This window comes from Lepisosteus platostomus, chromosome 12 (genome assembly GCF_059453375.1).
Source record: "Lepisosteus platostomus isolate fLepPlt1 chromosome 12, fLepPlt1.hap1, whole genome shotgun sequence".
In the NCBI taxonomy this organism is placed as follows: Eukaryota; Metazoa; Chordata; class Actinopteri; order Semionotiformes; family Lepisosteidae; genus Lepisosteus; species Lepisosteus platostomus.
Genome location: NC_142622.1, coordinates 42528283 through 42540503, shown reverse-complemented (window position 1 = coordinate 42540503; position 12221 = coordinate 42528283). Strand labels below are relative to the sequence as shown.

General features: G+C 42.6%; 1 protein-coding gene across 3 annotated transcripts; it reads left to right on the top strand.

The window, feature by feature from the left end:
* The first annotated feature begins 701 nt into the window (after positions 1 to 701).
* On the top strand, positions 702 to 8197 carry LOC148651568 (eomesodermin-like). 3 transcript variants are annotated; one of them, XM_088602059.1, is made up of 8 exons: positions 702 to 885; positions 1598 to 1734; positions 3453 to 4166; positions 5095 to 5249; positions 5705 to 5826; positions 6330 to 6488; positions 6620 to 6681; positions 6944 to 8197. In XM_088602059.1, the coding sequence occupies exons 3-8, from the start codon at positions 3454 to 3456 to the stop codon at positions 7683 to 7685; spliced, it is 1953 nt and encodes a 650-aa protein (XP_088458185.1). In that variant the 5' UTR covers positions 702 to 885; positions 1598 to 1734; position 3453; the 3' UTR covers positions 7686 to 8197. The 3 variants fall into 3 exon arrangements, with proteins under 3 accessions (XP_088458185.1, XP_088458184.1, XP_088458187.1); XM_088602058.1 differs by lacking the exon at positions 1598 to 1734; XM_088602061.1 differs by lacking the exons at positions 702 to 885; positions 1598 to 1734 and adding an exon at positions 2335 to 2670.
* Positions 8198 to 12221: the final 4024 nt, after the last annotated feature.

The window sequence follows — 12221 nt, the reverse complement described above, 5'->3', positions numbered from 1 at the left end:
GCGTTGAATATTACTTTTGCAAATGCTACTTCTTTTATTTAAAAAAAAAGCCCCATTCCCATTTGCATCAGAAAACGTATACCTGCACCTGGCATTTTAAAAATTGAGACATCGCAGGTCATCTTTTGCCTTAAACAGTCATTCGTTTCGTAACACCACCATAGACCTATGGCTTGCAAATCAATTGCACAACCAAAACTTTGTCGAGTGGGCAGCTCTAGAAAGAAACGGAAGATAAAGTAGGCTAGGCAGTTTTAAATCATTTTGAAGCCTACAAAAGTGCCCTGAATAAAGCCACTAAAAAAATGGCAGCTCTTCGTTTATAGCTTCGCTGTTGACCGGATTAGTGCTTGTTCCTCCTCCAGTACTGCTAACTGTGCGGAGCCTTGAAATGAGAAGACCAAGAACCGTCTGGAGTGAGGTTAAAAGGGAACACGGCACAAGAGCTGATAAAAATGTTTTGCCTCATAAATGACACTGGAACCTCTGTAAATCGCAGTTTCGTACCTTGAGTAATTGATCTTCACAGATAACCTGTTGCGAGCCCCACGAATTCGCGGCAATGCAGTCCGTCAATCGCAAGGGGGCGCTATCGAGCGAGTTCCTCTCACTGCAAGCGTTCATGACCGCAACCCTACCACTACCCTCCAAAAAAAAAAAAGCGGAAAACGATGATTCTGGGTAACCAAAGTATAAATGAACGTTAGCTTTCAATTGCATGTGCAGTAGCTGTGTCTCAAATGCTTGGTTTGTTGGGAGAATTGATCTATTGCTACAAGAGGGCTGTCGAAACCACAGTTGTTAGACAAAGCCCGGTTTTAAGCTTCTGGCAAAAAAAGAATAATTTTAACAAACAAATCCTAATGTGTATGAAGAACATCACTGGTAAGTTTAATTTAGCAGCAATGCAGGTTTATAGATCATAATTAAACCGCTTTCCAAAATAAGGTGTGTGTGTGTGGGGGGTGTTTCTTAATTTGCAGTGCAAGGTTGACAAATCGGTATACAATTTTGACTTCTCTCGAAATTGCGCTCTCCTTATACCGCAAAACTACTGAAAGGAGAATTAGCGTTTGTTCCTGAATTTCTGAACTTGCCGAGCCCGAACCGTGAGCTTCAGTGTAGGGGTGGGTGGGGGTGAGTCGATGTTGATTTCGAATTGTAACCATCAGGTTTGTCGTCAAGTTTCACCGGCGTGTATATTAGCTGTTTTAATAATGTTGTGTCTCCTTGCTGAGCTGTCACTCTGAACCACATCACAGGTTCCATCAGACGGAAATATAATTGGCCGTTTTCCTTCTGCTTGGAAAGGGGCGCTCCGTTGGGACTATATCCGCCTCCCTTTTTATATAAATCTTGAGTGATTATTCACACACGCTATAGTACTGGCTTGAATACGAGCGTTAAAATTGTTTACTTTACATGTCACGCTTTAATTACGGACAATATTTGGTATTATTAATATTATTCCTATTTATGATTTAGCTCCACTAAGAAAATCGTGTTTATTATCTCCAGTCAGTGGGAGAGGGGGGAATGTAGTCTATCCTTGCACATTATTTTCTTCGCCAAACGACGTGCGGTTATTGTTTTTCAGCCTAAAATCTCAGATCATCAATTACCGTGGTACAAAAATAGAAAATAAGAGAAACTGTCCAACCTACTGTATACATTCGTCACAAAAGTCAGACCGAAGGAGCACATGAAATAAATAATCAAGACACCTTTTTGGAGGTAAGAAAACTAAACTCCACAGGCGTTAAGTTTCCACTGTGCATATTCACGCCTTTATTCACTCTCAGTACGTGTATTCTTTGTAAACAAATCTCTACAATTTGTCATCTGATTTACAAGAAAAGAATTATCGAGAGTATAAAGAGAAAGTGGAAAGAAATCTTGCCAGTTTCTCGAGATTTCTTTTTTTTTTGGGTTCTCCGGTAGATCACTTTAACGGTTTGGCTTTAATACACACAGGTTCCACACACAAGTCGCCGTCTCGTGTAATTATGCATTTTTAAGGATCGTTTTTTTATTTATGTCTAGATGTATAGATTAGATTATGATTATAAAAAGGTACTGTTAAAAAAAAATCGAAAAACCTCTTTTATAATTTTACCCGTCTTAGTTGTGTGCGTAGGACACAATATTTGTCCCCCCCAAAAAAATAAAAAAAATCTCTTGCGATATGTAGATGCAGGGGGTGTCATTTTAAGCCTCGGAATAATTTATATTTAAATTTAACACTGAACCGGGCACTTCTAGGGCGGATTGGAGTGCGTAGCGGTATTTTGGGGAAAAAATAAACGACGTGAAGTGATGGCTTTGTGATTTTCCGCCGCAAGGGCTATTTATTTATTTTGTTATTATTATTAATAAAAAGGTGAGGCCGAAAGAAAAAAAAAGCCTACGAGAAACGATGTGGAAACGCAGTAGTAAAACGCGTTCCACAGGTCATTAGGAGCCCCGGGGCGGCTCTCCGTTCACGTGTCCGGGATAAGGACTCGGTAACCTCCTGCTAATGAGAGCGCAGTGAGCTGTTTCAGGGAGCCGGCGTCCAAATTAAAACAGGTTCACATTAAGTAGCGTCTGGGGCGAATACACAGGACCGTGCAATGGTGCTATAAAACCGCTCGGAAGCGAAGGCGAGCGCAACTTTTTGGCTGCCTCCAGGTGAGTATAACGATGGCTTGCCTTGCATTTTCACAATCGCCTGCCTCTCGTACGTGGGACGTTGTGCAGCGCCAGGCTGGCCAATTTTACACGGCGAGATCCCGGCTTTTTAAAAACACGAGTTGAGAGGAGGTGGCGCAAACGTGTTTTTATTCTGTGGAATCTGCCTTTAACGTTTGATCAAATATCGTGTTGGAAGTCCGTTTCTCATCCGCCCGAGTAGCCTTCTCTAAAAATCGTGTACTACCTAAATTCCCCCCCCCCCAAAAAAAAATACATATATACAGCTGGCCAGAGAATTGTCATTTTATCATCCGAGAAATAGAAAAGGAAGCGCGTACCTTTGTTTTTGCTTAAATTATTTTGGGGTTTTATAGACGCGTTTTACGATTCTCCTAAATGCTTTGCAGTGACTTGTTAATTAGTAGATGTCTAATTAAATTAATGTCTGCAGACTCGGCCAATGGGCAAGGAAGGGTGAAGGATGTATCCCATGAATATCCCAAAGCCCCACCCATGAACCACACAGCAAATTGGGAGTGTGAATAAGGCGATCGTCTATAAATGCCCTGAACCAATTTTATCACTTGCAGATTATAACCCGAGTTGTGAAAATCTGGAGGTGTGTCTGTTGCAAGGCTACGGTGTTTAGCAGAAGGGAAACTCGCCGCCTCTAGAACAAGTTCTCCACGCAGCAAGTTGCTCGCTTAAGCCATTTATTATTATTATTTGGAAGCTTTAGTGCCTAACAAGTTGGTGTGTTCTCTCTCCTTTCTTTAAAGGATGCAGTTAGGAGAGGCGCTTTTACCCAGCACGCCTATCAATTTGCCCAAGACGTTTTACAACCTCTCCTCCTCCGAGAGTAACAATAACAGTCCCGGATCGACGCAGCTCGACTTTCAGGAGGTGGATCGGACAGACTCGGAACCAGCGAACGGGTCCAAAAAGTACCTGGGCACCGGGGGCAACAGCATGTTGAGCGAGGGGGAGACCGAGACCTTCGGCGGAGCTAAAGTCGCACCAGACGGCAGGAAAAGTTCTCCAGGTGTAGGCGAAGACGACTTGTCCAGCGGCGGCCGCTATAACATAGACGGTCTGGGCTCGGAAAGATATTTCATATCGTCCACCCCCCAGCAGGCCACCGAGGTGGGGAATCCGTGCTCTCTGTTCCCCTATGCAGGCCAGCCGGGGACGGTGTATGCTGCGTCCAGCGGCTCCAGGTATCCAGCCTCCTTGCATTACGGATCTGTCCTCCCGCCCAGCGGGTTTTCCTCTGCTGTCTGCGCCGGTAGGAGTCAGTTTGGGCCGGGGTATCAGTTTGGACAAGGTCCGGGGTGCCTCTACCCTTCGTACCCGGCGACAGGTTCGAGTATCGGTTCGTTGTCCATCCCGGGGACGGGGACTGGAGTTCGGGCTCAAGTCTACCTCTGCAACCGGCCGCTGTGGCTGAAGTTTCACCGGCATCAGACAGAAATGATCATCACCAAACAGGGAAGGTAAGAGATGATGCGTTTTTAAAGTTTCTTGCCGCCGTTCACGGTCCGATAATGGATGACATTTGTGTTCAACCGCTTTCTTTCCTCCCTGTGACTTTCGTGAAAGATCCCAAGCGAAACTGCGATAGTAGTGAATTTCACAGATTCATGGATTTTTTTATAGCAAGGGCTGCAGCTAATCGATTTTTTTAATTGTTGGATTTGCTACATGTTCTAATGCCCACGCTGTAAATGGGTACAATCATAATTACAAAAACGACATCCAAGGTTTGAATCTCCCATGTCAATCTAGTTTTAAAAATCTGTAAATGTATGTCGTGAATTGTAATCACGCAGATTGGAAAATATTTAGTTTTTTTTTTTTGGCGAGCATAGATATGAAAAAATGTAGGTGGTCGTTTTCTCTACAAGTGGTTTCGTAAAGTTTCATATTTTAAACGGCGAGTCTTTGATTTCGACATGAATTCATATCTTCGAATATATTTTAATGTGCGTTGAAATAAACTTGGCTATACAGAAATGTAATCGGCCACATTTTGGCACTGGCGGGGAGTTGTGCTGTACTATTGAAACGGTTTTCGTTCTTAATAAAATCCGATTTATTCAAGGTGCTTAAATATTGATGGGCATATTTTTAAGTTTTTTTTATTTTTGAATATCGTGCATAACTGAAATATTGACACCTATTTGGGGTGTAAAAAAACACAAAAATAAATATCTATCAAATAACCACGAAATGTTCTGAATGAACCTATTGGATTTTATATAACCTCAAACTCATTAATTTGTTTTCCCCAAAATGGATGGAATTATTACTTTGGGTTGGGGGGGGGGGGTGGGAATCTGGATGAATTTCTTAATTTATAATGATTCCCTTCAATTAATTAGCAGTGCACCTCTAAAACAAGTTGCTCTCCATTTCTCTCAGGCGAATGTTCCCGTTTCTCAGTTTCAATATCACGGGACTGAACCTCACGGCTCATTATAATGTTTTCGTGGAAGTTGTGCTGGCAGATCCGAACCACTGGCGTTTCCAGGGGGGAAAGTGGGTCACCTGCGGCAAAGCGGACAATAACATGCAAGGTACGAGAGCCATTTTAAACCGTCATACCCCAGGAAATAAACGAATATGCGTAATAGACTGCCAATTGCTTTCACGTTAAAATTGCAGACGAAAACCGGTTTGAAAGTAGGGGTCGTGGGGTGATGGATCAATGGGTAGAATATATTGAGGGTGTGTTTTGAAGTAATTTAATTTGTGGAATGGTGGTGCCAGTATTGTATAAAGATTAAAATGCAAAATGGCTGCAATTAAAATGGGGCGGAGGGAAATGTGCATACTGGAGTAACGTTAAATTCACCCCTCTCTTCCAATGATTACTTTGAGTTGAAAAGCTGCATATTTCTGGCTATTTTTTGGCACACAGTATCGTATGCATGGGACTCAAAGGCAGTTGTTGCTTTGTAAATCAAGAATGACTCGTTTCTTAACTTCACGGGGTTGTTTTTTTTTTCTCTCCCCGCTTTTGCTTTTTTAGGAAACAAGATGTATGTTCATCCCGAATCCCCAAACACAGGGGCTCACTGGATGAGGCAAGAGATCTCCTTTGGCAAGCTCAAGCTGACCAACAACAAAGGCGCCAATAACAACAGTACGCAGGTTAGCTGGCATGTCTGGGGGGGATGTTGAACACCTTGCGTTTCGATCTTTAGGCCGCTGGAAGAGAGCTGTGCGAAATGCATTTTTCAGGACAAGCTTAATGCAGAGCACCGGGTCCCAAAACAGTTTCTCCACTGAAAATTGCTTAATGCACAATTAAAGGTGCTTAGGAGCAGAACAAGAGGCAAAGGGAAATGGCTTGAATAGCTGATGGTGAGGGTGTTGTTTCCTGTGGGGGTCTCACCTAGCTTTGTTTAAAAGATGTCGGGGGGGGGGGTGTTAATTCTAGGCCAACATTCTAGGATGGCAACATGCAATCTAGTTTCGAGCCCCTTTTTCTGTGATCCAGATCACGAATTCATACCTTTTCCTTTTCCGCCTTGAGGATGGGCTGAAGCATTTTTCTTTTAAGAGTGGGCCCTGCAATTACAGATGGGGGTCGCTGCGGGTATGTGTGAAGCTCCATCTGGTAAAGTGGTGCGACTGACCCTTTCGTTTTGCAGATGATCGTCCTGCAGTCCCTGCACAAGTACCAACCCCGGCTTCACATCGTTGAGGTTACAGAAGATGGAGTGGAAGACATGAGCAGCGAGTCCAAGACGCAGACTTTTACCTTTCCGGAAACCCAGTTCATTGCGGTGACTGCTTACCAGAATACAGACGTAAGCCGCTTCGTCTGTTCTGAAGAACCCTCACCTCCACCCCCACCCCCTCCACACGCGCGCACACACACGCAGACTCCCCGTTGTCCAGTGACTGATTCTAAAAGTAGATCTTTCTTCTTTATTGGCAGATCACGCAGCTTAAAATCGATCACAACCCTTTTGCGAAAGGCTTCCGGGACAACTATGATTCGTGAGTATCCACCATTCCCTGCCTGAAGAGTCCATCAGATGAATGACCATTTGAAACTTGCACGTCTCTTTTTTTTTTTTTTTTTTTGGCTGATTTTATTCAGGAAACAGTTATTTGGATACGTGCTTGTGGGGGGGGAGAAATGTAATAGTGATGCATCCTTCTCTAAGTAATGAACCCAGAGTCAGTAGCTTGGCTATGTAACGACCTCCTGCCTAGCTGCCCGTCAGTAAGAGTGGTATGACCTTCTATCTTGCTGCAGAATGTACACCGCTCCGGAGAATGACCGGCTCACTCCTTCCCCGACGGATTCGCCCCGATCCCACCAGATTGTCCCAGGTGCCCGGTATTCCATGCAGCCTTTCTTCCAGGACCAGTTTAGCAACCTGCCCCAGAATCGCTTCTACAACGGTGAGAGAACGGTGCCGCAGACTAATGGCATTCTTTCACCACAGACTGAGGAAGCAGGAGCCCCTTCTGCACAGAGGTGGTTTGTGACCCCAGTACAGCAAGCGGGCTCGAATAAGCTGGACCTTACGTCTTACGAGGGCGACTACTCCACGAGCACCCTGCTGCCCTATAGCATTAAGTCCCTGCCCCTCCAGACCTCCCACGCCCTCGGTTACTACCCGGACTCGGCTTTCGCCTCGATGGCTGCTGGCTGGGGCTCGCGGGGCACGTACCAGCGCAAGATGACCACGGGCCTCCCCTGGTCTCCGCGGCCGAGCCCCCCCGGCTTCCCCGAGGACCACCTGTCGAGCAAGGACAAGCTAAGGGAGGAGAACGGCACGTCGTCCTGGATTGACACCCCTCCCTCCTTGAAATCCCTGGACTCCTCCGACTCGGGCGTTTACTCCATGGTCTGCAAGAGGAGACGCGTCTCCCCGAGCAGTTCCAGCACTGAAAACTCTCCGACGATCAAATGCGAGGACATAACCACCGACGACTACAGCAAAGACAACTCCAAAGGCATGGGGTACTATGCCTTCTATACAAGCCCTTAGATAACCCCTTCGCCTCTTATTTTTTTTTGAATGTTTGAATGTTAACTTTCTTTTGTGCTCAGGTCATTTGAGGAGTTACAGTCCCAGATTAGTCCCCCTCCCCTGTTTTCTTCAGAAGTGTGCTATTGTGTGTAATTCTTACTGAAGGTGCCAAAGCTTTTGATTGCTCAGAGCAGCAGTTGTGCCAATATCTGCCCTTAACGTGACAGTATTTTAAAAGCTCTACATTTTTTGATAAGCATGCTATTTTTCTTTTTTTTTTTTACAAATCTGTGATCTTATTTATTGAAAGCTGTCTTTAATGTACAGTATATGTGCACTGTAGAATGTGAGGTATCTTGTACAAAATGTCTCCATGCCAGTGTCTATTGAAAATCGGTAATAAAATCCTCTTCATGTTTTCCGAAAATCGGATTTTTCTGGCTTTTGACAATGGGATGATGCCTGTTCCGGTTTCCTGACGGTGAATCTTGAATAAATCTGCGCAGCATTAAATACCTTCAATTTTAAAAGGCTTTTTTTTTTTCTTTCTTGAAGCGGCACATTTAGCCACGAAAAGCAACTGTTAAAATATATTGGGCGGGGGGATATGGAGTTTTCAAACCTGCGCCCATTTTGTGAAATTAATGGGTCTTAATATCTGTGGGTTCGGGAGTGGATACAGACTTGCACGGAACTTTTCGCTGTTATTACCTTGCTCAATGGGCTGTAATGTGTTGTGTGCGCATACCTTGTGCGGGTTTGTGTGTGACGCTATCGATTCTCATGCGCAAAGTTTACTTCTATCCTACCAATGCGACCGGGTGCTTTATGAGTCAGACCAAGCAGGTGTTTGTTTTAAAATGGCTGGTTTTGTAAAAATGGGAGGGGGTCGTTTACAAAACGATTGTTATACATTTGCTTCGCGATGAACCCCTCACATGGTCCGGAAAAACTCTTGCCTAAGGCTGTCTGGGTACAGACCGGGTATATAACTGGACCGGGTGTTAACGCGTCACTCGCTTTCCTGTTGACACGTTTTCGTTTTCAACGCCCCTTCAGTCCAATTTGAATCTTATCATTTGGAAATCATTATCGGTTTCACGGATCATTATAATAATGAATAGGCCTGAATCCGAATGTTTTTAAAACCGGAGTTTTCACTTGCATTCACTGCGCAAGTGCCCAGTTTTATAACTTTTTAACCTAGTAGCCCCTCGCTTAGGTTTAGTTATTGGCTGTTTTTCATGATATTACTCGGCAAGAGAACGTGTTTTTAGAACATAAAGGCAAGTGGGACTTAGGAGACGACGTACTCTTGCACTCAGTGGTCAAGAACGGCGTTTAACACTTCGTTAAGGGGGTAGTACAGGCTTCTGTAATGTTTTTATGGCACTATAAATTCATTGCAATTAGCTAGGTTATACAGCGCTCCTCGGCTTCTCTAGCATTTCACTGCTCTTTGTAGCCGTGTTTGTGAGCTATTTATCGTGTGCTGTAAGCATGGGGGAACAATTACAGGCACAAGAGACCGTAATCGGTCTTGAATGGTAAATACTAATGTGCTCTGGGTGTCTCTCGAGTCTTGATGCCAGAGGGAGGTTAATTAATTGTTTCCGCTGCCGCCTTTATCGCTCCATCTGGTAACTTCATTGGTTCTTTCAAGATTCTTTTGAACCTGTGAAATTTCTCGAGAAATCTGCCTGCTCGATGCCGTCGGGAGCGCCGCCGTGGGTCAGCAGCGGCCGCACGTCCGCCTGGTTCCGCTTTTGACCCGCAAGAAGCCCGAGTCAGCCGAGAAGCCCGTCTCCGAGCGCCTGCTGCAGGAAGACGCGGTCGACTAGCCTGCAGCCTCCCCATTCCCTCTTTGCTCTGTATCTCCAGCCCATCTCTTGACGGTTAACACTCAAGAAAACCTATCTCCCTTTCAGATCTCGCCGTGTCGGTATCATTGTTTTCGTTTGTTAATTATAGTTCTAGTCGAGCCTTGCTTGCAGACACCGGAATGAAAAGAAACTTAGAGTGCTTCATTGTCCCTGAAGACTGTAAACGGCTTTGGCATTAAGTTAGCATTAACGGGGTGGGTTACACAATTTTGGTAAAATACTATGGTAAAAAAAAAACGCAATCTCACCGGACATACCTGTATATTTCTTCAGGCTAACACGAATATCGAACTTCTCTCTCGGCGTCCACCTAATACCTCCCTAAAAGGCAAAAGAAAATATTTTCACGATAAATATGTCATGGCTAATTTTTTTAGTAATTGATAATAATAATTTTACAGTAAATGAGCAGCAACAGAGGGGGAGAACATCACAGATGGGAACAACAGCGCACACCGTTACATTAAAAATATAATTCATCAGACTTCTTAGAAATATGAAAGATGACATAAAATCCGATTAATAATTAAACTAGTTGATAATTATAGGAAAAATATAGCACAGAGCACACTACATGATAACACGCTAATAAAAAAGTAACATTTTTCCAATTGCTTTTCGTATTTTTATTATGTTGTATTTCTAGTGTTCGTATTTTAATAATATTTTTAAAATATCTCCCTAACCCCACTCCCAACCCCCATTTTCTGATATAAACACACTTACTCATAGCCTAGAGTGTTTCAGCCACACCATCAAAGGAATAAAATAGTTTTAGTCATCGCGACTCGCGGTTTGTGCCCTACCGAGCCGCGTGTATTTCACCTACCTTTTCTTTAAATGTATTCTTTTCCAAGAAATCATAAGACCCAGAAACAGATTTTTTAAAACTGCAGGCTATAAACATTCGTATTCAAACGATACACCAAAAAAAAAAATCCCCAAAACGATTTAAAATGAATGGAATCTAACGTGTGGTTGTAGTCACGAAATTTGTCCAAAATGTGACACTGTGATTCTAAAAGATGTAAAAGTACATCTAAAACAGCGTTTCTGAAAAATAGCGTTCAGTTTTCCTATAAACCATCTTGACACATATTTTAATAGAACATTTCAATTTCCTCTGTTTTACACGATATTTATGACGCGGAAAGGCAAACCAAAATCCACAATTTGGGATAGTAACAAAACTCTTCATGAATTTTAAAGGTAGTACACAATTTTATGTAAGAACACGCAAATGAACAGAAAAAGGATTTGTCGGTCCAGATTTTTTCGAAAACGATTCCGCGTGCCAATTCTAAAATCAGCCTGCTAAACCTTGAAATAAGAAATCAGAGACGTCTTTACAGAAATCAGCGCTATAAAGGGTGAGTAGATTTAAATAAACCCACTGAAGACATAAAAATAATAAAAAATACACGTATATATCTCCTTTTATAAAACTAAAAAATTACAAACGTATTAGCATTAATAAGACTATTAACTTTGATCATAGAAGATTATGCTTTTAACTGCCACTGTCTAAATTCCGAAAGCAATGACTTTATTCTGCCAAATTGTGAAGTTTATTGTATCATTTTTATAGGACTGTGTTTAGAGGCATTCTGATTATTCTTACTCAAAACCTTTAACATCCTTTGCTTGCATGGGGCTGTAAACGTATGAATTAAAGGAACTTTAAACAACTAGCTACAACTAACAACGTACTTCAGAATTGTACAAGTATTGAAGAGTATTATATAACTATGATCATACAAAATGTTTCGATTGGTAGTTCTAATTGACTTATTAAACACTTCCTTAATTTCAAACACCTCAATTACACCGTAAAAAAAACCCCTGTGATTTTTGTTTTTGAAAAGGAAAGTGTATTTCTCTTGTGAGGAGGTGTTTTGGTGCAGTCACAGCACTGATTTCATGGCTCTTGCGACTGATGGAGTAATAACCATGTATACGCCAATAACGCGATTTCCTCTTCAAGTAACACAGTACAGTGTTTAGAGCCCAGATGAAAATTTCATTGACACAGGCCTTCATCAAAAGTACCAATAAAAACATCCAAGACTTCCTAGTATGACCAGAAGCTGATGTTTTGCTATATTCACGCTACAATGCGCAGACAGATGAAAATAAAATGCATTAGGTCCCTTGCTTCCAGTGTCCATAACGACCTTTTTTGTGAATATGATGCAGTTTGGTGTACAAGGGATCTTTGAGATCAGATATACTGTGAAGATATTAAGAAACTATAGCATGTGATTCAGCCTGGGCGTGAGTGAGTAGTTTTAAATATTGCCCTTTTTTTAAAAAAAAATGTCTTCTCTATCAGGTGTTTTCCTTGAACGCTTTCCTGCAGTATTCATGGATCACGGTTTCACACATTTTAGACTTATTGTAAAGAACGGTTAGTGTGGATCTTCATCCAAATGCATGCAATTCGGAAGTACCCCACCTTTTGAAGACTCTCGGAAGTCTATACTTATAAATACTGTCAACACTGTGAACTGATTTAGGTTGTTAAGCACCAGATTGAAAATCCGCAAACACACAGGACTCATGGATCCAGAATGGACATCCCAGTTGTGGCAATGGCAAAACTACCATACCTAGAGTAAAATTTTTCGTTTTTCTTTCTTACTGAACTAATTAGGATGCAGTAGGGATCAAT

Excerpts from the sequence above, each read along its gene's own strand:
- LOC148651568 (XM_088602058.1), top strand. The coding sequence starts at position 3,454 with ATGCAGTTAGGAGAGGCGCTTTTACCCAGCACGCCTATCAATTTGCCC. Across the intron at positions 6,489-6,619 it reads CTGCTTACCAGAATACAGAC|ATCACGCAGCTTAAAATCGA; the intron begins GTAAGCCGCTTC and ends CTTTATTGGCAG. Across the intron at positions 6,682-6,943 it reads TTCCGGGACAACTATGATTC|AATGTACACCGCTCCGGAGA; the intron begins GTGAGTATCCAC and ends ATCTTGCTGCAG.